Source organism: Tupaia chinensis, unplaced genomic scaffold, assembly GCF_000334495.1.
Source record: "Tupaia chinensis unplaced genomic scaffold, TupChi_1.0 Scaffold000046_3, whole genome shotgun sequence".
NCBI lineage: Eukaryota > Metazoa > Chordata > Mammalia > Scandentia > Tupaiidae > Tupaia > Tupaia belangeri.
In genome coordinates, this window is record NW_006159504.1 from 686595 (window position 1) to 711173 (window position 24579).

At 41.9% G+C, this 24579-nt stretch overlaps 1 protein-coding gene across 1 annotated transcript in view; it reads left to right on the forward strand.

Annotated features, from left to right (window-relative positions):
- Positions 1-24579, forward strand: part of TOX (thymocyte selection associated high mobility group box) — a 384675-nt gene that overhangs the window by 348775 nt on the left and 11321 nt on the right. The window contains exon 7 of the mRNA XM_006140855.3: positions 21073-21459. Coding sequence (XP_006140917.1) covers positions 21073-21459 — 387 coding nt within the window. The remainder of the gene's footprint in view (positions 1-21072; positions 21460-24579) is intronic.

Here is a 24579-nt window from a genome sequence, read left to right on the forward strand (position 1 = left end):
CTAATCCAGATGTTAATGAGCGTCATTCCAGTCTGGAACAGAATTTCCATCCTCCAAAAATGAAAACACTCAGTCCTAGTAAGTAAACATTCTAACCTTTGTACCTCAAAAAATGCTACCATCAGATGGAGACACAATAGTACGATGTAACCTTCTGTGAGGTTGACTCACGTGACAAGGTTTCCGGTTTGCATCTGGAGACCTCAAGTCCATGTGTGCCCCAGACACAGGACTGGCCGAGGCTACAGGTGTTACCTCTCACTCTCTTTCTTCTCACTCACTCATAGAAGATAACTAAAAACAAAAAAAGAAAAAATGAAAGTGACAATGCTGGCATGTTCTCAGTAAGCTAATAATTTTTTTTCTAATAATAATACAAATAACATTGAGTAATTTCTACGAGCCATCCATGGTGCCAAGCATTTTACATATATTCTTATTTTTAAGTTTATTAATCCATTTCTTCCATATGATAGAGAGCAAGAAAGAGAGGAAGACAGTCCCCCTCCCCCTTACAGGGTCTTCATGTTGCAATCTCCCCAGCCTCAGCCAGCTCAGATCCTGGGTATGTACACTCAGAAAATGGGGAGCCCCAGGGATATGAACCCTGGACGTCCCACCATTACTGCTCTCACTGCCTGACCCCAGCATTTTGCATATGTTTCTACTCATCATCATGACAGCGTGTCAGAGCAGGATTTCGCCCACGTTCTAGATGGTCTCAAGGCAGGAGATTACATGCTGACCACAGTGAGAAGAGCTGGCAGCGGGAGAGTAAGGACTCACACTGCTCACTGTATCGTTCCAGCGCAGGGTCTTTTTCTAGCCTGAGGGATTGATGACAATTGTATCTTTAGAACTGTGATCACTTATTATCTCCAGTAAAGTTCCACGCCAACTGTTGTGTGTTACAAGCAAAGAGTAGGGGCCAGCAGGTGGCATAGTGGTTAAGGAGCTGGACCCCTCTATAGCCGACAGTAGTTCAAATCTGGACCCAGTGGCTTGAAAACTCACATTGGGCACACGTGCATGGGTGCCTAAAATCCTGAGAGGAGTGTGGAAAAGAAGGGATTACAGATTGTCCATCACCCTTCCCCCCGCTCCTGGGGGGTGATTTCTCACTTTCCCTCTCACTCTGTCTCTCTCTGTGGAATGCATGCACACTCTGGAAAAAAAAAAAAAAAAAAAAAAAAACCTAAAAAAAAAAAAAAAATCAAACTTTATTTCAAACAGCTGTGGACCATTTGGAAGCCACTTTGTAGCTCGACCGAGTACTAATATTTACTGTATGAATCACATACCTCTAAAATATTTGTCTTTCCCTGAGAGGGAGAGACTGATTTTTTCCCAAACTTAGCTTTGACATTAGTCAGACCATCCTCACGGGTTAGAAGGGGTGTGCGCTGGCTTAATGCTGTGGCCACTCATAGCCAAACGCAGTCCCGCGACATGTTCGATTTCTGCAAGGAGAGAACTTCCTCCATCCATGAGTAGAGACTTTGAAACCCTTCGGAGGAACTTCCTACTGATCATGTTAAAGTATCTGTTTTGAAGTAAGAATTTTTCCACTTCATCGATACGTGGAATTCATACATACTGCTATCACTCTCTCATAAATCTAAGTCGGTCTTCACACACTTCCACTAAATACGAATTCAGACAGTATCTTTGTCCAGTTGTAGAAGGTAGCAGCAAGACATACAGGGCAGGGGCTGGACAGAGGTGCAGCGGTAAAAGGCAACACCCAGCAAGGCTGACCCACATGAGAAAGTGTCAGCTCACTTCCAGAGACCTCCCTGAGCACCAGGCACGTGTGTGCCCATGGTCTGGGCTGATGGAGACTGCGGGTGGGTTGTGATGTCAGGACCCTGCTGAGGTACTGTCTCTCTCTCCCCTGCTCTCCTCTCTCTGTGCTTCTTGCACTCATGGAGGAAATAAATAAACAAAAAGAGAAAGAAAAAAGAAAAAGATAAAAAGAAAAAGAAAGATAAAAGAAAAAGAAAGAGACAGACATACAGGATGTACAATACTGGCACCATTAGTTTGTTCTCCAAGGTGAAGTTCCAATACTATTTAGAAGACCACCTCAGATTCAACTTCTGAGCTAGACCACTTTCCTTTAGATGCAATTACAGAAATATACCTTCAGAAATGACCCCCCTTTGAATTCTCCCTCTGAACATCTGCAGCTATTCAGAAAAGAGTAAATCTATCAATCTGTATAATGTGACGTGAAGAGTTTACTCTTTGCTAAAGAGCTGTTTAGGCACTTAGATGGTGATCCCATGTAGCCAATCATCAATAGCCAATGGGGAGCCATTTGTGGAAAACAGAGGACTCTGAATGCTAGTCAGGTATCTCATAACAACATCGATCTGAGTGAACACAGGGGCACACATTCAGCCTGAAATTCAGCCACTTCTCTCCCCTGGTTGTTAGGCAACACATTTCAGGAAAGTTAACACTTTGTGTAGTGCTAACTGCTAGGAGCCTAACAAAGGCATAGCATCGTCTAACGCTGTTACTGGTTCAGTAGAAACCAAATGAAAGGTCAGGTCATGGCAATACCGCCTTATCTGTCTGACCTATCCCTACTTAGAAAAGGATGCTTAGGACAATGCTTCAGACCAGAGTGTGTTATATTTGCCTTTGGAAGCCAAACAAACCCTGGGTGAGGATCACGTGGAATTGCAAAGTAATAAAACATGATAGAAATACTTAGGGTATATGCATGTGTGCTACCATCAAAGATATATTTACTAAATATGAGAGGGCTTTGAAAAGTTCATGCAAAAATGAAACTAAAGTAGGGATTTATTCTAGTGCAAAAAAATTTAAGTCTATGCATAGTTGGTTTTTTTGAGTGTTTTTGTTTGTTTGTTTTTTGTCATAGTGGGCATTGTCCATGAATTTTTTTTAAAGGTCCTCTTATATTTGCTTTCAAGTTCCAAATAGGATTTCTACGTGTGGGGGAGGAAAAAGTCTCTTAAAACAGTTCTGCGGTATTAAAAGTAAATGTAAACATTGTCAGTTTAAGGATATTAATTAGAAGTCATGTTTTAGAGTAGAGGTTTAAGGGAAAACTCTAAACAGAAATCTGTCTGTCAACAAAAAGTACATGAATACACCAGGAGAAACCTGTGTTTCTGATTATGGCTACACAGACATGTAGTATACACAGGTCATACAGGTCAGAGGCATTTACTCTCCTCCAGCTTTTATTTGTTTTCATTGTGTGAATTGAAAAAAAAAAGAGAGAATCTGGATTTGGGTCAGTAGATGGCGTAGTGGTCACAGCGCTGGACTTCTGCATGGTCAGCCTCAGTGTAGTCCTGGACCGGGTGATTTGAAAATCAAGCCACGCACATGTTGTGTGCATGGCAAAGATCCTGGGAGGAGATTGGAGGAGAAGGAATTGTGGTGTGGCCATCCCCTTCAGGGGAGTGATTTCTCACTTTCCTTTTCACTGTCTCTCTCTTTTCTTTCTCTCTCTCTCTCTCCCCGGCAAGCGCATGCACCCTATGGCAAAAACCTCTTAAAAGAAAAAATAATAAATAATAATCTGGATTTGACTTCCAATAATTAGTTCAGCAAATTTAGAATATTTTTGAGGTTGAACCAGAAGATTTATTAGCTTTTTACTAAGGAAAACTCCTAAACAGGATTTTTAATATTTCTTTAGTTTCATGCTAAGTAAAGGCGGTACTGTGATTCTATGATAATATTCTACTCATTCTTAATTCCTTATTTTAATTGACTTTTTATTATAACAAGATGCCAAATGTTAAAGTCAAGGCTAAAGACCTCCCTAAAGGAGAATAATTAGCACATTCATTTCATAGAGTTGTGTTAAAGTAATGTTGACAAGGTTAGACATTTGTTTACTGTAAGTAAAATGTTCTGCTTTAATTAAAATATTCATGAGCAAATAATATTTCTCACATGTTGAATTTCACAGTTGGGTACTGGACCCAGCCAACCACAGTCAATATTAGAAACCATAAATTGACCTCTGCTGCCAACTGGCAAATAGTCAGTCTTTGCACGTAGTTTATATTTAACTACTCTAATTCTAAAGCCACTTTTCAATAGTGATCTGTGTCTGTTTTTGAGCTCATTAGTGTAAAATATTAGCCAAGCCTGTTCCCTGCTGTAAAATTCAGGCTGTAGAAAATTTAAGCTACTTGTATCAATGAAAATGCATTTCCATTTGCACAATAAGTGGTGAAAAATGTCTTAGTCATTCAAGCTGATTTTAAAAGATTGCGAAAAATATACCCTAAAGCCTTTAAAGAATCACTTTACGGTAGCGGACAACTGTATGGCTTCACTTTGCTCATCTCTCATCTTCACCTCTGACGATTCCTCTCGTCTACCTTAGGGATGTGACCTTAGCATACGAACAAGTCGTGTTTCAGTACTTGGCTCAATTTAAATGATTTTACTTTTCCTTTCAAAATGACTCCCTCTTGGACCAGCGGTTGGCGTGGTGGTTGAGGAGCTGGACTCCCACATGACTGACCACGGTCTGAGTCCAGGACCTGGCAGCTTGCTTTAGCACTTTCTCTCTCTCTCTCTGTCTCTCTAATGAGTACACATGCCCTATAGCAAATTTAAATATAAATTTATAAAATAAAATTAAATCAGCAATTTTAAAAAATAAAAATTCTCTCTCAAAAATGAAAAACTACTCTAAATGGAAGTTCATTTTGTAACATTTGTACCTTTTCAAAATGAAGTGTCCCCAGATCCATGTTGTCCCAGATTTCACTGGAAAAAAAATGACCAGAGGAGACCTCACACATCACAGGGAACGCCTGCCACCCTCAGCCACTTAGAGCCCTGGTCCACTCCTAGATGTGTCTTTAGCTACGACCTCTGATTTCTGAGTCTTTTTTTTTTTTCCTTTTAAAATATATAGGGCGCATGTGCTCACCAGAAAGAGAGAGACAGAGATGGAAAGCGAGAAATCACCCCCCTCCCCCAGGAGAGATGGCCCCACCACAATCCCTTCTCCTCCACTCTCCTCTCAGGATCTTGGGCACACACGCGCACACACCTGGTGTGTTTTAAGCTGCCGTGTCCAGGACTCAAATTGCGGTCAGCTACGTGAGAGTCCAGCAATGTAACCATTATGCCATCTGCTGGTCCCTGGTTTCATATTTAGGATGGAACATATGTGTAAGAATTTGAATGCACTGTAGAACTATCTCCCATTATATAAATATGAATGCCTTATTTACTCATGGGTGGTGTCCCTGGGGATCTTCTTCAATACCATCTTTCTAAGCCAACTACCTCCACTCTCAAAGTAACCCATATGCTTTATGTAAAATGTAAAATTTTACTGTTGTTAATCTTCTTTTATACTCTAGTGCCATACTTCTTTAAAATCTGTTTCAGTAAGAAAATACAATTTTGGGGAGATATATATTATTATATTATATAATTATATATATGTATATGTGTGTGCAATTATCATTCTGTATTGTACTTCTCTGCAAACAAAAGCAGATGCACTTTCTAATTTAAGACTTTCCGTTGTCATTGCAGGTCTATAAAAAGAAAACCGAGGCTGCAAAGAAGGAGTACCTGAAGCAACTAGCAGCATACAGAGCCAGCCTTGTATCCAAGGTAACGTGGGAGCGTGTGGTATTATGATGGATAGTGGCCATCTCCATATGGAATTTGATACTCATTTTAAAGCATAAAAGCTCACTTTAACATTTCTACACAATCTTCTTTCTGGAAAAAAAAGGAAAAAGTATATCCTAAATAAACGATATGTTTTGAAAATATTTGTTCATCACTGAAAGACCAGAGCAGCATCCCCTGGGTGTTTTGTAAAACACTGTCCACCTGTGGATCGTTAATTGTATGGGTTAGCCACAGTGCATTTGTAATTCTGAGCTAACCTTCTAATTCTTCATATCCTATTCTTAAATGTTTTTCCCACTTCCATTTCATAGGCCTTTACTGAGGAGATGCCAACTGCTTTATATTCTAGCATCATTACAGCATTATGAGGAGATAAGCCAGAAAAGGGGGGAAAAAATGGCATCCTTTTGTTTGAAAACAAAATTACCACTTGAAAATATTTTGTGCTTTAGAATATCTTAAACACTGGGTTTTTTCTGTTATGTAAATACTCGTAAGTTGACTGTGTTTGGTCTCATGTTATTAAAGATACATTTTGCTCACAGAATTTTCAGAGGGTTTGGGCTAAGCAGCACAATGGTAACGCACTGCTCAAGCAAAGCTAAATCCATATGGAAGATCACGGGTTTGAGTCCCACGTTGACCATACATCCCAGGTGTGCATGCCCACAATCCTAGCTCAGAAGACTTCAGAGGGGTTGCAGTGTGAGACCCTGATGAGGGTACTTGTCTCTCACTCTCATGAAAGAAACAATTTTTTTTTAGAAAAGGCATTCTTGGAGAAGTAACCTTCAAGACCATGGGCTGAGTCTGTAGGAACTAGGCCCTGTGTTAGCTCACATCCACATGGGCTTTCTTTGCATGCTATGGCCCAGGGCTCTGGATATCATCCCATTCATCCACAAAACTAACTTGTTTTTCCATCTACAAATATCCATTTCTATTCTAGCAACTCTAAAATAATCATATAAATTAGTCTTTAATGAGGAAAATTCATACTGAATATCCCAATACTGAGAAAAGAGAGTAGAAAGTACAAATGCATAAGAAATTCAACACACTATGTGTTGGTGTAATTCCAGCTCCCGTGGCACATCTAGTGGGGAAAGTTACTAGTCATGACTTAACTTTACAAGTCTAGCTCTTCTGTTGGGATGGAGCCTGTGTGCATGGGGGAGGGGTGCACCCTCATACCCTCAGCAAAGTCTCATCAACTGTGATCCCCAGTCTGTAGCCCTCCAACTCCACAGGAACCTGGGCACCCATCCCTGTGCCCTGTGTGGTTTCAGCCAACCCGGGAATCCAAACCTATGCTGCCTTGCAGGGAGGGCACTTGCCTTACTGCTGCATCAGAGCAACTGGGCCTAGCTCTTCAAGACAGTCTCACTATGAGCCTCACACGTTCTAGTTCATCCAACTACTTATGAAGCTCTTTCTGCTTTCTGCTGATACCATCTCATAATTCTGTATATGTATAGAATTCACAGAATGTGTGCAAAATTACAACAAAAACATGAAGTACAAAATATTAGATCCAGGCAGCCCTTGGATTCGTCATGTTCATATTGTTGTGATTAGTATGCCAAAAATATAAGGGGACTTAAAAAAAAATGAATTTTCCTTATCTCACCCAAGATAAGTTTCTTTTTAAACATTTTAAAATAGAGTTCTACTCAGAGTGTTTTTACATATGAGAAAATCAATACGTGAAGTCTCAATCCCAATACAAAGCAGTCTAGTTAATGATATGCAGATTGGCAGAATGCCATAATACTGACTAAGCCTTTACTTTCAAAACAAGTGTCCTCAGATTTGCTCCTAGCTGCAACTTTTCTTACTATTCAATATCTGAGTTGCAACCCACAGTATATGGCAATTTGTATAAATGCTGTGAATTGCCATTTCTCCATTTAAAAAACCAAGCACTTTTTTTACAGCTTACTCTGACATTTTTCTTCTCTTTAGCAGTTGGAATTTTGCTGGAGCTGTTGAATATCTATTTATGTACAACTATCTATTGTGTGTGTACAAATGGAAGGAAAGGCACAATCGTTCACTCCAGGTTAGAAAAACGACTCTGGTGGTGTAGGAGTGAGTGGATATTTGCAGTAGGGCCTTCTGGGCACTTGCAGAAAATGTACCAAACCCACCCTCCATGGCATTTGGTAACATGTAAACATCCATTTCTTTTCCATTGTAATTACGGCAAGGCAAATAATAGTCATGTATATTTAAACATTTTTTATGTCACAATTTTTTTTTTTACTAAAATAGCAATTATTCACTTATTCTGAATGATCTGAAGGAAGGCACAAAATGCTAGATGGCATAATGGTTACAATTCTAAGAACCGAGAACCGCCATGCGCCAGCCAAGCTCTGTTTCTTTCTGTTCCCATTCTGTGTTCTTCTGTGCCAGGCTCAGAGTATGCAGTGAAAAACAGGCAAATTCACCCCCTTACACATAAAGAATTTTCTCTTTAACCAGGTGGGAACAATAGTGAAAACATACACTAACTAATGATCAAAGTCTTTGAGAGTTTAAGCTTTCTGAGGGAAATGAAGCAAGGCATCTGTGAGGGCATCTGCAGAGACCCCTTTGAAGAGGTGACACTGGAACTGGGGCTCAAAGGAGGATGGTTATTTGCAGAACCAAATAGCTTACTGTAAAAGAGAGGCAGTACCACAGCAAGTACAAAGACTCAGAGTGACAAAAATGTGTCCTTAAATCAAGAGGAGGTCAGTGTGTCTGGAACAGAGTGGACAGAGGGTGTGTGGTTTGAGATGAAGCTGGGAAGATGGGCAGGGGTCTAATCATGGCGGTCTTTTAAGCTGCCAAAAGAAGCTGAGGGATACTCTGAGTAACCAAATCTCAATAGGGCTGGTGTGATTGGGTTTATTTTATTTTTTTAAGAATTATTTATTTAATTGCATTTATTATTATTTTAATTAGCTATATGATACATATGCTCCCCAGAGAAAGAGAGGGAAAGTGAGAAAGCAAGCTTTCAGGTCTGGGACTTGCACCAGTCAGTCATGTGGAAGTCTAATGCCTTAACCAACACGCTACCTGCTGGCCCATGGATTTATATTTCTAAACAATCACTCTGGTTGCATGTATTTCCTTAATCCTCATGCCTTACCCCTTGATTATCAACTTTTCACTAAAGAGGAGAACTACCATGCAGGTAACCAGTGATCCAGGCTGGCGTTGACCAAACCACGCCTTTCCACCGGGCCACGTTGCCCAAAGGTCCTAACCGTGCTCTCTCCTGCACCCCCAAACCACCCACTGTTGCAATGTCGCAGTGTGGTATTGACATTCTCTTCTCTGAGGTCATTCTCTTTAAGCTTTTTTATTCATTTCTTCCACAAACAAGAGGGACAGAAACAGAGAGGCAGCACGCCCTACAGGGTCTTGTCTCTGCGATCGACCTCCAGCCTCTGGACACACGCATGCCCAGCATACTCAGGGAGGTCTCCAGACTCCAGCCCAGAATCTGGCCCCAGCTTGGCCTCACAGAGCATTGCATTTTACTGCTGCACCACTATTCGGCCTTTAAGGTCCTTTTTCTTTTTGTCCATAAAAACCTGTGTCAGCCAAAGCACCATGTCCATTTTCCGAAGTCCTCGCCAGCAGCTTTGATTTACTCCTCCAGAGCTAGGTATTTTGTTGCCTATTTTCTATGCACTGCTTTCATTCATTTCACCAAATAAGGCTTGGCATTCCTAGGCCAGTAGATCGCCTCGTTACTCTGGCCACATCATGGTCAGCTGCTTCCACCGCGGGCTGGCCTCCGAATCCAGCGCAGGGCTGCACCATGTCAGGCACAGGGCCAGGTGCTGAGAGACAAAGATGAATACGACAGCTCCGAGTGGAATGTTTTCTGACACTTGGAAGGTTTGACGCTCTGCTCTAAAATTAGCTGCTTCTTACAGAACATAATCGAAAAGCAGAAATAACCAGTGACCATCTACTCTACCTATGAAACTGAGTCCTGGGGTTAACAGTGCCCCCCATTTCTATGACTGCTTCTTTCGTTTAAATGCACTTCCGACCACCTAATCCAGATGTTAATGAGCGTCATTCCAGTCTGGAACAGAATTTCCATCCTCCAAAAATGAAAACACTCAGTCCTAGTAAGTAAACATTCTAACCTTTGTACCTCAAAAAATGCTACCATCAGATGGAGACACAATAGTACGATGTAACCTTCTGTGAGGTTGACTCACGTGACAAGGTTTCCGGTTTGCATCTGGAGACCTCAAGTCCATGTGTGCCCCAGACACAGGACTGGCCGAGGCTACAGGTGTTACCTCTCACTCTCTTTCTTCTCACTCACTCATAGAAGATAACTAAAAACAAAAAAAGAAAAAATGAAAGTGACAATGCTGGCATGTTCTCAGTAAGCTAATAATTTTTTTTCTAATAATAATACAAATAACATTGAGTAATTTCTACGAGCCATCCATGGTGCCAAGCATTTTACATATATTCTTATTTTTAAGTTTATTAATCCATTTCTTCCATATGATAGAGAGCAAGAAAGAGAGGAAGACAGTCCCCCTCCCCCTTACAGGGTCTTCATGTTGCAATCTCCCCAGCCTCAGCCAGCTCAGATCCTGGGTATGTACACTCAGAAAATGGGGAGCCCCAGGGATATGAACCCTGGACGTCCCACCATTACTGCTCTCACTGCCTGACCCCAGCATTTTGCATATGTTTCTACTCATCATCATGACAGCGTGTCAGAGCAGGATTTCGCCCACGTTCTAGATGGTCTCAAGGCAGGAGATTACATGCTGACCACAGTGAGAAGAGCTGGCAGCGGGAGAGTAAGGACTCACACTGCTCACTGTATCGTTCCAGCGCAGGGTCTTTTTCTAGCCTGAGGGATTGATGACAATTGTATCTTTAGAACTGTGATCACTTATTATCTCCAGTAAAGTTCCACGCCAACTGTTGTGTGTTACAAGCAAAGAGTAGGGGCCAGCAGGTGGCATAGTGGTTAAGGAGCTGGACCCCTCTATAGCCGACAGTAGTTCAAATCTGGACCCAGTGGCTTGAAAACTCACATTGGGCACACGTGCATGGGTGCCTAAAATCCTGAGAGGAGTGTGGAAAAGAAGGGATTACAGATTGTCCATCACCCTTCCCCCCGCTCCTGGGGGGTGATTTCTCACTTTCCCTCTCACTCTGTCTCTCTCTGTGGAATGCATGCACACACTGGCAAAAAAAAAAAAAAAAAAAAAAAAAAACCTTAAAAAAAAAAGAGAGAAAGAAAGAAAGAAAAAAGAAGAAGAAGTAAAGCCATAAACCTCACTCATTTAAGTGAGGCGGGGGTCCAGAAGGCAGCCCATTCTCAGGCAGCGACTGCCAGCCCCCACCCCCAACAGAGGCCGCCTGGAGACCTTTCAAGGAATCAGGGCCTGCAGAATATTTAAAAACCACAACTCTACCCCACGATATTCAGCAGGTCAGGTAGAGTTGGCAAGAGGACTGCATGGCCGGGCCACCCCCACTCCATGAGCACTTCGATTGCAGGATGCGCTGACAGGAGCAGAGGGTGCTGCAGACACAGCTGGTCAGCCCTCAGAATAATCTACTTAGTTTTAGGCTCTAGAATTTATTTAAAAGGGGATGGGGAAAAGTTTTAAAAATGGTTGAAAGGTCCATATTAAAAGGTAGCAGCGAAGAAGAGTGGATTTGACATTATGGAGCCCTGCAAACTAGGACTTAGGGATCTTTGAGTCACAGTGGGCACTGGACAGGACAGTGAAAAGTCGCACTCCTCTTTCTTTGACTGTAGAAGAAAATAAAGGCCATTGAAACTAGAGGAATTTAGTCATTGAACTCTTGAATTGTCGCACTAAATGTTTCTCCATAGAGAAATCTAAAAGCAGAAGCAGAGGTTGTAAATGAGGATTGCAGGTGGTCTCCATATGGAATGAAGAGATGTATGCTAGAGGACCTCTAAAAGTGCCACTGCCATCATACTGCAGCATCCTCAGAGGGAGGAAAAGCCCTCCGACCCTGGGCATGGAGGGACCTGGGTTCAAATTCCAGGTCCCCCTTCCTGACTGCACTCCTACACACAGTTCTAAGTCTCAGTTCACTCATGTGTTAAACGGGGAGGTTGATAGGACCTACATCATAGGATTTTTGTGAGGGTCAAACAGGAAAGTCTACATAAACCACACGGTTCACATGAGGACATTATGCTCAATAAAATAAGTCAGTCCCAGGAAGACAAGTGCTGCATGAGTCCACTTACATGAGGTGCCTAAGGTGTCAAATCTGTAGACGCAGAATGGAGGTCCAGCCCTGTGGCCCTAGATACCCCGTGGCTGACCAAGGTTCAAATTCCAGCCCAAGGAGCTTGAAAAACACACTGTGCTCATGTGTGTGAGCCCAAAATCATGACAGAAGGAGAAATAGAGAGGATAGGGATTATGTTGTGACAACATCTATGGGGGGTGCTTTCTCTCTCTCTCTCTCTCTCTCTCTCTCTCTCTCTTTGGCAAGCACACATGTTCTCTGGCAATTAAAAATAAATTTGTTAAAAGGGGAAAATTACATGTTAAGTGTTCTTACCACAGTAAAATAAAATTTTACAAATTTAACCAATTAACGTCATGGTTTAGGATCTTGAACATAAGTAACTTGTCATAAGTCTAAGCAGTTATTATTAATTTAGTTTTACTTTTAGCAGTAAAATAATAGGAAAAGATTGGTGTATCATTGGAAATTTAGCTATATTATATATTCCGTTTGTCTGTCAGGCTATTTTGATATAAATAAATCTTAAAAGTAATATTAAAAATTAAGAAAAAAATGTGCTCCCTAAATGCATCCCTTTTCGAAGATAAGAAATGAACTAGATCTAAACAAAAATACCTTCGTCTATACAGATGAATTAAAATAGTCTTTATAAACCCTGTGAAGGGGCCAACAGGTGGAGTAGTAATTAAGGTGCGAGACTCCCACATAACTGACAACGGTTGGAGTCCCGAGCCTGGCAGCTTAAAATCACACCAGGCACGTGTGCATATGTGCCCCCAATCCCAAAGGAAGAATGGACGAAAGGGGACTGTGATGTGCCATCCCCAGGGAGCAATTTCTCACATCACCTCTTTCTCTGTCTCTCTCCAGTGAGCACACACACTCGTTGGCAAAAACCTAAAATAAATAAATAAGTAAATTTTTATAGAATTAAATCTCTCTCTCTCTCTCTTTGGCAAGCACACATGTTCTCTGGCAATTAAAAATAAATTTGTTAAAAGGGGAAAATTACATGTTAAGTGTTCTTACCACAGTAAAATAAAATTTTACAAATTTAACCAATTAACGTCATGGTTTAGGATCTTGAACATAAGTAACTTGTCATAAGTCTAAGCAGTTATTATTAATTTAGTTTTACTTTTAGCAGTAAAATAATAGGAAAAGATTGGTGTATCATTGGAAATTTAGCTATATTATATATTCCGTTTGTCTGTCAGGCTATTTTGATATAAATAAATCTTAAAAGTAATATTAAAAATTAAGAAAAAAATGTGCTCCCTAAATGCATCCCTTTTCGAAGATAAGAAATGAACTAGATCTAAACAAAAATACCTTCGTCTATACAGATGAATTAAAATAGTCTTTATAAACCCTGTGAAGGGGCCAACAGGTGGAGTAGTAATTAAGGTGCGAGACTCCCACATAACTGACAACGGTTGGAGTCCCGAGCCTGGCAGCTTAAAATCACACCAGGCACGTGTGCATATGTGCCCCCAATCCCAAAGGAAGAATGGACGAAAGGGGACTGTGATGTGCCATCCCCAGGGAGCAATTTCTCACATCACCTCTTTCTCTGTCTCTCTCCAGTGAGCACACACACTCGTTGGCAAAAACCTAAAATAAATAAATAAGTAAATTTTTATAGAATTAAACCTCTGAGAAAGGCCAAGAATGTATGCTATTCTGAAGGTTCGAGCAGTTTTACAAGTTACTGAGGGTCACATGGGGTTGAGCTATTAAATAAAGTTTAAGGAAGTATAGTTTTTCCATAGATTCAGGAATTCCTAGACATGGATCTAAATTACTATGCTGAAAATAATGTATAATTTTACGGAACGAGTTTCATTTTGCCACATAGACTAGAATTTATATTCCCAAAATGAGTGTTGCTTTCAAAGTAGTCACCTAGGAGGCTACGGTCTTATTTTATTACTGCTCCCAGAGTTCAAAAAATTTCTGAAACTCCTCTTTTAGAACTGTAGTCAGGAAAAGTTTATGAGCCACATTAGAAAAATCAATCTTGCTGCATTGTTTTCACACCTCATTCTTTTCCCCAAACCTCACCAGATAGAACCCACAGACTTGGCTTCAAGTGACTATTAGCTGTTTCCAAAAATCAAATTCACCATCCAAAGACGAAGCGTTGTCTGAGAATATGTAAAGCCATGTTCCACAGGCTCTCGTGAGAATTCCAGTAGGGAAGTTCCCAAATATCCCAGTAAAAGCAGCATTATTGAAATAAGCATAGGGGCTCCTCAGAAGCACCAACCTGGTAAGGGACAATATTTGGATGACTGTTTTAGACTATTAAATTAATCAGATCCATCACTTTAAGGTCATGCATCAAGTATAAAGTTTTGTCTCTGAAGCACCATCCTGGAAAGGGACAATGTTTGGATGACTGTGTTTTAGACTATTAAATTAATCAGATCCATCACTTTAAGGTCATGCATCAAGTATAAAGTTTTGTCTCTGCCTTAAAGAGTAGTTCACAAACTAAGATACCACCACTTATAAAGAACAGTGGAAACTTTGTTTATGTGTACAATACAGGACAATATTGAATTAAGAAGTTCCGCTATTGTCATGATCAATAGAAATAAACATATACATCCTCAGTTCAATTAAAGGAGAGTAAATTTGAAACAAATATAAAAAATTGTTTCTTTTTACATGAGAAGGCACATTTAGAGAATTCATGCCACGGAGAAGTCTTGAGACCAGTACTGAGTCTGAATTTGTAAATGGGATGGATCAGTTTACGACTCTTAGCATAAAATTCGCAGCTCTGTAAGCCCACATTGTGATTTAACGATAATAAAATCTCATGCTTCAGAGTATAAGTTAATCACCTTCAAGGACCAGGAAGAATTTTCCTGCTAGAAGTAACAATGCACAATTGAGTAGTTGCATAAATTTTGTTTAATTTCCAATGCATGGAGTATTGGTCAGTGCTGGGAACAAGAATCACATTAGATGGACTATTAATTTGATTTGGTTCAGCGACTCCTATAGTGTGGCTTCTACTGAGTTTTATGTCTTGTGTTTATACTGTGCTATTTTAAATAACAATTGCTTTGTCGATCTGTCATTTTTATGGCACATATTATCCCAGAATGGGGGCATTTATACACTATGCAGTATTACCTTCATTATACAAAGTAAATGGGATCGAAACTATCTTGGCTAATCAACAACTTGATTAATAAGAAGTATTTTAAAGCTTATGGAATTGTATGCATTCTACATTTTGCACGCATCAAAGAAAGCGTCTATTGATAAGAGCCCCCAACTCTCTAATGCCACCCTTTTTTCCTGGTAGCAAATATTTTTCGGAATCTGTGGCCAAAAATCAATAGGAAAGAGAACACGCTTATAAACTAGCATGTTCCTCCCTGAAAATGTTGTATACAAAGGTTGATTTTCAGTTGTGTGTGCACTGGTAAAATCACATTAGTCGAGTGACCAACGCAGGACACTCATTGCTAAATAAAAGTAGTTCATGTGTTTCAAAATAGAAACAAATTTGAATTATTTAGTATGTATGAGAAAATAGTTCTCATGTGTGAATGATAGATATAGAAATCTATGCAGTAAATTGATTCGCACAACTGTAGCCTTGCCTTTCTAGTTTAGTTGAAAGAAAATGACCATAAGACTATTATATTTGTAATTTCTTCCTATTTCCACTTAATCAGATTCTGGATTTATGGCAGCTTGCTATTAAAAATGAACTTATTCATCCTATCTTCCAAAACAATAAAGTAGCTCTGTAAATAATAGATGGTCTATTATATTAGTCTGATTAGTAATTAATCAGAAGTGAAGCTAGAAAAAAAATATATATATATGTATATATCAAAAGGGACCAGCAGTTGGCGTAATGGCTATGTCGCTGGACGCCCATGTAGTTGACCACGGTTCGCGTCCCGGACCTGGTGGCTTAAACTCTCGCCGAGCGCTTGTGCCTGCGTGCTCAAGATCCCGAGAGGGGAATGGAGGAGAAGGGATTGCGGTGTGGCCATCCCCCCCAGGAGGGGGTGATTTCTCGCTTTCTGTCTCTCTGTCTCTCTCTGTCTTTCTGGTGAGCACACATGCCCTATAGCAAAAACCTCTCCAAAAAATAGTGAAACTAGAAACAGGTCTTTCCCCTCTGAGAGAGTAGATCTATTCATAAAGTTACAAATTCTCAAAGTATGGCTGAGAAACACAGGCTCCCTCTGCCACCATGGACCCAAGGCCAGTGAGGCCCACAGGGCGGTGTGGCTAACCAAAGCACAGAGCTAAGGGCTGTAGTGCTCCTTGCCTCAGGAAGGGTCTGGTTCATGGTGAGAGCAGAGGAGAGTGCGGAAGAAGGTCTGATATTCTGTAGATTTCCCACACCCGCACGTCCTTCCTCACTCCTTACAGGAATGATGTGTTTTGTCAGGAGCTCTCAGAAGGCAACACTCAGTGCAAGGAGTATTGCTCAAGAACAGTCATGTATTCATTCAACAAACACGTTGCATTCTTTATGTTTTTTCTACTGTGCTAAGTGCCTGGAATCTGAGACTTGTTTCTACTCTACAAAAGAGTCCATCCTGGGGCCAGCAGTGGTGTGGTGGTTAAGGCGTTGGACTCCCGCATGGCTGACCATGGTTTGAATCTTGGACCTGGTGGCTTGCTTTCTAATTTTCTCTTTCTCTTTCCAAAATTTTCTCTTTCTCTTGCCCTGTCTGTCTCTGGTAAGCACATATGCCCTGTAGCAAATAAAAAATATCATAAAAATGATGATCAGTAAAACTAAATAAGTAATTCTTTTAAAAAAAAAAATCCCATCCTTGATCATTCAGGACATCCTTGGAGTGCCAGCCATGTATTGGCACATAGCTAGTCATGCTATGTATCTTGACTCATTCAACAATTTAGAAAGTGGACAGAAAAAATATAACTTCCCATAATGGTCCCTCCCTCTATGTTAAAATTATGTTTCGTGTGTTGTCTGAATCATTACTTTTTAAAATCTATTCGAATTTGCCAGTAGGTCTTCTAATGATTAAAAGTTGCTGCTATTTCGGAATAGCTTTCGTGGAACTGGCCTTTATATGCTTTGGTTGGAGAAGATAAATGACAAATAAATAGCTGGATAGAGAAAATGTTTTGTGTTTAATTATCCATGAGAAAAGAGAGCTTTTGTAAGGTTGGCAATAAAGTGTCTCAAATTAGGTTGCTATCTGTTTCTAAAAATCTCTCTCTCTCTGTCAGTTAATCATTCATCTGTATGATGGTCCACATACTATTATTTAAAACGTGAACTCAGGAAAATCGGCCCCATTGTCTATTTGGATTTCCCTTTGCTATCTAGTATGAGGGTATATAGAAATAGAAACTAAAACTATTTGGGGCCAGCATGTGGCATAGTAGGTAAGGTGCTGGACTTCCAAGTGGCCAACTGTGGCTGGAGGTCTGGGCCTGGCAACTTGAAAATCACACCAGGCATGTGTGTATACATGCCCCCAACCCCCGGAGAATGGAGGAGAAGGGACTGCAGTGTGGCCATACCTCTGGGGGTGATTTCACACTTTCCCTCTTATCATCTCTCTCTGTCTCTCTCTGGTAAGGACACGTACCTAACAGCAAAAGCCAAAAAACTAAAAATTATAGTTACATGTATTTCATTGTTTTGCGAGTACGGTAAATGTGAGTGATTAGTATTCTTTTTTATTAAAAACAATAGCCTTAAAGAAAATAATTAAGATGCACCAACATGCATTAATTTTATAGTTATAATTTCTTTCTGGTATGGAATAGACAGTCAGTGACACAACATGAAATTAGCTCTTCTGTAATAACCTAAAAGGAGAAAATCTGGAGCCAGCAGGTGGTGTAATGGTTACATTGCTGAACTCCCACAGGGTTGACCACTGTTCGAGTCCCGGACCCAGTGGCTTGAAACTTACGCCAGGCATGTGTGTGTGTGTGTTTGTGTGTGTTTGTGTATGTGTGTGTGTGTGTGTGTGTGTGTGTATGTGCAAGTCCAAAATCATCCTGAGAGGAGAATGGAGAAGGGATTGTGGTGTGGCCCTGTCCCTGGGGGAGGTGATTTCTCACTTCCTGTCTCTTTGTCTCTCCAGCAAGTGCATGTGCCTTTGCAAAAATCTCTCTCAAAAATAAATAAATAAATAAGGTTTTAAAATAGCAAAAATCTCCCTCTAAGAAAAAAAAAATTAAAATAACCTGAAAGAAAAAAAATCTAAACACAATTAAGACAGCTTCCCCGACACAGAAGACACAGAACAAACACATAATCTTGACACAGATGGGATGGTTTTTGAGGCATATCAAGTGCAGTACATGTTTTTCTGGTGTAGAAGTAGCCACTGTTTATGTAACCAGAAGCAAAACAATCCATTTGATCTTTTCTTTGAATTGTTAACTATTTTGTGTATGAACAATAAAAACTTAAGAAGGAATGAAAGCAAAAAGCAATCTACTTAAAACTTTTGCCTGTTTTTGTTTTTATTGAAAACACTTTTTTAGGAAGTACATCTAATAAAGCTTCTTTGATCTAAAGCTTCCTCTTAGAATATTTTTTATGGACAACTTCTAACATTTTTAAAGATTCTTTCATTGTAGGAAACAGAGAAGGAGAGACCCTCACCAGGGTCTCGGGCCATGATCCCCCGCAGCCTTCCCTGCCAGTTGGGGTCATGTGTGTGCTCCCAGCTTGTGCAGGACGATGGGGAACTGAACCCGAGCTCTTCCCAGTGGGCCCAGCATCGTCTCAGCAGGGCACTCCCATGATGGCACCGAGCCAGCTCAATTTTAACACTTTTAATATTAGTACAGGAAAGGGAGAGTCTCAACACGTACTCCCATTTCAGAAAGCTGCATCGATATTAATATAGCAGAAAATGGCACAGTGAGGGCCGAGATTTGGGGGTGCACCTCACCGTAAGCCCTGTGTAGAGAATGTTCAGACTCACTGGGCTCCAGATTTCCACGGCAGGCATATTTTTGTGGATGTCAGATGCGTCCCTTCTACTGAAGCAGTGTGTGTGGCTGATAGTCCCTCCACCCCAGCCTGACCCTCCCGTATTGCTCTTACGGTTTGCATTTCATTTTCCTACACTGCTGGGGACACATGAGTCGTGTTGCTAGTGGTATTAGAGGCTGGCTTGTGACAGTGAAGCTGCCTGGTTTCAGTTCATTTCACCATGTACGAGGAACCGCTTCTCTTCAGTGCCTACGGTCAGTAGCCCATGGGGTGGCCTGTGCAGGGGAGGCCCTCAGAGACACTTTGTGCCTGGCAGTCCTGAGAGTAATAAGAAATGCACTTTGATTCATTCACTGAATAAGCATGACATCAAGGCCCGAGATGTCATGTATACATCCTCAAGACTTCATTTTGACACAATGGCTTTCGGGATTTCAGGCCCAACTGCACTGGCACACATAGCTAAGACAGTGCTCTTTAACTTGGAGCGCAAGGGAAGCCTGGGTTCAATTCCCTGTCCAACCTGAAGGCTAGGCATGGGGCACACCTGTAATGCCAGTAACTGGGGGAACTGAGGCAGGAGGTTCCCAAACTCACCATTTGGCCTAGACAACACAGCAAGACTTTGCCTAAAGAATAGTCAGGGTGGGAACCAGCAGTTAACGTAATGTCTATGTTTGGACTCCCACATAGTCTACCGCGGTTCATGTCCCGGACCCGGTGGCTTAGAACTCATGCTGGGCGCGTGTGCATGAGTGCCCAAGATCCCGAGAGGAGAATGGAGGAGAAGGGATTGCGGCATGACCATCCCCCCTGGGAGGTGATTTCTCGCTTTCTGTCTCTCTATCTCTGTCTGGTGAGCGCACACGCCCTATAGTAAAAAAAAAGAAAAGAAAAGAAAAAGAATAGTCAGGGTGTGGTGATACTCACGGTCCCAGCTATTCAGGAGATGAGGCAGGAAGATCCTGTCTAAAAAAAAAGAGAACAGTGACTATTCAGAAAAGCGTTTTAGTGGTTTGGTTTCTTTCCCCCTTCAGTTGGTTTCCCCTTTCATCATTCGTTATATTAGTCTCTTCCTCTCAGCAAAATAGGAGGTAGGTTCATGCCTAAGAGGTAACGAACCCCTTAAGGTTAATTCTTTTTTTTTTTTTGAAGAGGTTTTTGCTATAGGGTGCATGAACTCGCCAGAAAGACAGAGAGAGAGAGACAGAAAGTGAGAAATCACCCCCCAGGAGAGGTGGCACGCCACAATCCCTTCTCCTCCATTCTCCTCTTGGGATCTTAGGCACACACGCACACGCGCCCGGCATGAGTTTAAGCCACTGGGTCCGAGACTTGAACCGCGGTCAGCTACATGGGAGTTCAGCAACATAGCCGTTATGCTAACTGCTGGTCCCCTTAAGGTTAACTCTTGATTCTTTGCAGCTTCCACTGAAATGTCTAATTTTTCATTTAATTAAAAGATTATTAGAAAATGATCATATGATGGTGGGGAAAAATTAGGGTAATATTACATTAACTTACGATGGAATCTAAAATTTCTAAGAGATCATTTTTAGCTACTTCATTATGGGGGGCAATTCATCACCCACTTCTTTCTCAACGAATCAAGATGAGTTCTGTGGCTACTTGATGACATAACCCCATGGTTTTGTATGACTTCGGAAAGGTATTTTTAGAATTCTTTTTCTCCCATATCCATTTCCCTCAACAGCTTGGTTTCTTTGTACCGTTATCTAGGCCAAGACTCTGGGAGAATATAAAAAGGAAAAATAAAATACTACACAATAATCAATAGAAAACTCCAGAACTGAATTACTTTCTAAGAGAGCTACACTTGTATTTCTCATTAGGGCCATGGTGGTTTCTGTCTTACTCTACATCTTTGTGTCAATGTTTGGATAATGAGAAAAGTCACGGATTTAGAGCTTAGCATTTAGGCTGAGAAAAAAAGAAAGTCATCCTGGATTGTTTTAGATTTCATAGAAGACGATCCCCTGGGGGTCTGGGCATGTACCCCCATGGATAAGGGAGCCTCCTGCAGTAGGTGTTGATGCACAGGAAAGTGTATGAATAAACTCGCAAAGTGTCTCGCTCTTAGAATGAATGCTCATGTCTGTCAGTCTCTCAGCTCTGCCCTTTTGTGTCTTCAACAGAGCTACAGTGAACCTGTGGACGTTAAGACATCTCAACCGCCCCAGCTGATCAATTCCAAGCCGTCGGTGTTCCATGGGCCCAGCCAGGCTCACTCAGCACTGTACCTGAGTTCCCACTACCACCAGCAACCGGGAATGAACCCTCACCTCACTGCCATGCATCCTAGTCTCCCCAGGAACATAGCACCCAAGCCGAATAACCAAATGCCAGTGACTGTCTCTATAGCCAACATGGCTGTGTCACCCCCTCCTCCCCTCCAGATCAGCCCACCTCTTCACCAGCATCTCAACATGCAGCAACACCAGCCGCTCGCCATGCAGCAGCCCATTGGGAACCAGCTCCCCATGCAGGTCCAGTCTGCCTTACACTCGCCCCCCATGCAGCAAGTAAGTGCTAATGTTGTGGACCTAAAGCCAGCACCCCTCTTCTGACAGGCTGGAGGCCACTCATCCCACAAAGGAAGTGGGATAGGTGTGCTCTGTTCTTCTAGTGAAATGGAGAGAGAGTGAAGATACTCAACAGATATCGCTTTTTACTTTCTAAAAATGTATAAGGGGTCTTCAAAGTGTTTGTGGGAAAATGAAATTAAAGAGGGCCAGATGGCAATGCAGCAGTGACCCAGCACCCTCTGAGGCTGGCCCACACGGGACTGTTCTTGGTTCTCATCTAAAGACCTCCCTGAGTGTGCTGGGTATATGTGTGCCCATGATGGGGCTGGCTGAGGCTGGAGTGGATCGTGAAGGCAAGCCCCTGCTGTGGGCGCTGGCTCTCTCTTTCTCTCTCTGTCTGTGTCATTCATAGAAGACGGAAATCTATTGGAATCTTTAGGGTCGGCACCACAGCCTAGATGTCAGGGGAGCTGGGTCCCACATGGCCAACCACAGTTTAAATCCCAGCCCCAGCATCCTGAAAACACACCAGGCATATGTGCGTGCATGCCCAGAATCCCAACAAGTTGAAGAAATGGAGAAGGGACAGTGGTGTGGCCACCCCCCACTGGGAAGGTTCTTTATCCTTCTCTCTCTCTCCCTCTCTCTCTCTCCCCCCTCTCTCTCTCCCTCTCTCTCTTTCTCTCTGGCAAGGACACATGCCCTTTGACAATTAAAATAAAAAGTCAGAGCTGGGGCCCAGCAGGTGGTATGGTCGTTAAGGACTGGGCTCCCACATGACCGACCATGGTTCCAGTCCTGGACATAGCATCTTGCTTTCTCACTCTCCCCCTTTTCTCTTCTCTCTCTCTCTCTCTCTCTCTCTCTCTCTTTCTCTCTCTGTGTCCCCTCAGTCCCTGGCAAGTGCATGTGCCTTCTGGCAATAAAAAAATTAAATTATGAGTTGTTTTCATACAGAAATGTTTTGAAATCTATGCAGAGTTTTTTCATACTATGTATTTCTATGAACTTTTTGAAGACCCCCTCGTTTACAAGGGTGAGTCTGTGCAGTGGGGTACCATCATGACCACTCACAGTGGCTTCCTTTCCTAATCACTGGGTTTCCCCCCATTGCATCCATTCTCCCTCACCCTTCTAATCATCCTTCTTGTTTTCCTTTCCTTAGCCAAAGTGTAGTTGTTATTTTAAGATGCCAAATGCTGCCAAAGACCTCTTTGGAATAGAGGATTCTACAGTCGTTGATTTTTTTTTAAAGATTTTTGTCATAGAGTGAGTGTACTCACCAAAGACAGTGAGAGAGAAAGTGAGAACTCACCCACCGGGGTTGAGGGGGGACCAGGCCGCAATCCTTCTCCATTTTCCTCTTGGGATTTTGGGCACACACATGCACCTGGAATGATTTTCAAGCTGCCAAGTCTGGGACTTGAACCACAGTCAGCCATTTGGGAATCCAACATCTTAACCACCACACCACCTGCTAGTCCCTTTAATAGTTGTTCTATTTAAATATTGCTTAGGAATGAGAACGTCTTGACTTATATATTTGTTGACTCCAATAAATGCTACAAAATGAAATCAGGTCCAATACCAAATTTGTGGGAACCCTGAAAGTCTAAGGGACTTTTTATCCATATTTTATTAAAAATGGATCTGACTTCTTTATTGTAAACATAGATTTGAAAGTTTCCATACCCACTCTCCAATGATCAAAACCATTTGTGTGCAATCTTAGCCTAATTTGTTTTTTGAAATCTAATTTTCCTTTCGGATATATATATATATATATGTGTGTGTATATCTATATCGATATCTATATCGATATAGATATACACTTTTTTTTTGGAGAGATTTTCGCTATAGGGCGCATGCGCTCACCAGACAGACAGAGAGAGACATAGAGACAGAAAGCGAAAAATCACCCCCCAGGGGGGATGGTCACGCTGCAATCCCTTCTCCTCCATTCTCCTCTTGGGATCTTGGGCATGTATGCACATACGCCCGGCGTGAGCTTTAAGCCACTGGGTCTGGGACGCGAACCGCGGTTGACTACATGGGAGTTCAGCGACATAGCCATTATGCTAACTGCTGGTTCCCGATATACACTTTTTTAAAAGGTTTTTGCCATAGGGTGTATGCTCTTGCAGGGGAGAGAGAGAGAGACAGAAAGAAAAAAAAGTGAGAAAGTGAGAGATCACCCTCTAGGGAAATGGACGTGCCACAGTCCTTTCTCCTCCGTTCTTCTCTTGGGATTTCTGGGCACCTATGCACACGTGCCTCGTGTGATTTTCAGGCTTCCAGGCTTAGCACTCAAACGGTAGTCAGCTATGTGGGAGTCTAGCACCTCAACCACCACCCCACTGCTGGCTCCCTATTTACATATATTTTAAGGTGAGTCTTGTTGTACTACAGTTCTGCTGCCTCACCCTCCAAATAGTTGAGTCGTTGAGGGCACAGGTATGCACCCCAAAGCCCAGCTTTTAGGGAGGGTCAGGAACCGAAGCCAGGACTCCCGTGTGACCTCAACCTGCCAAGCACCAGCATCTACCAGCGTGTGCTACACAGCTGGACCTTGGCTTTTGATGTCATTTGCAAATTTGAACATCAGAAACAAACAATGTAAACTAAACTGGGCATAAAGCATTCAAAAAGCCTGCTTTTAAAAAATAAATGTTAAAAACTACAAACCGTATCACATTCATGGTTGGACTGGGAGAGGGGCCACCAGGTGGCGTGGTGGTTAAAGTGGCTGGATTCCATATGGCGTACTGCATGGTTTGAGTCCTGGACTGGCAGCTCGAACCGTGCATGCCCAAGTTCCTGAAAGGGAGGAAACGGAGGAGAAAGGACTGCAGCGTGGCGATGCCCCAGGTGGGGAAGTGCTCTCTCACTTTTTCTCTCTGTCTCTCTCCAGTGAGTGCACGTGCCCTTTGGCAAAACTAAAACAAGTAATGGGACCAGTAGATGGCGTGGTAGTTAAGGTGCTGGACATTCCCACATGGCCCACCACGGTTCAACTCCTGGATCTGGTGGCTTGCCTTCTCACTGCTTCTTCCTCTCTCTATCTCTCTGGTCAAATTAAAATAAATGAATGAATAAATAAATAATTATTTAAAAAAA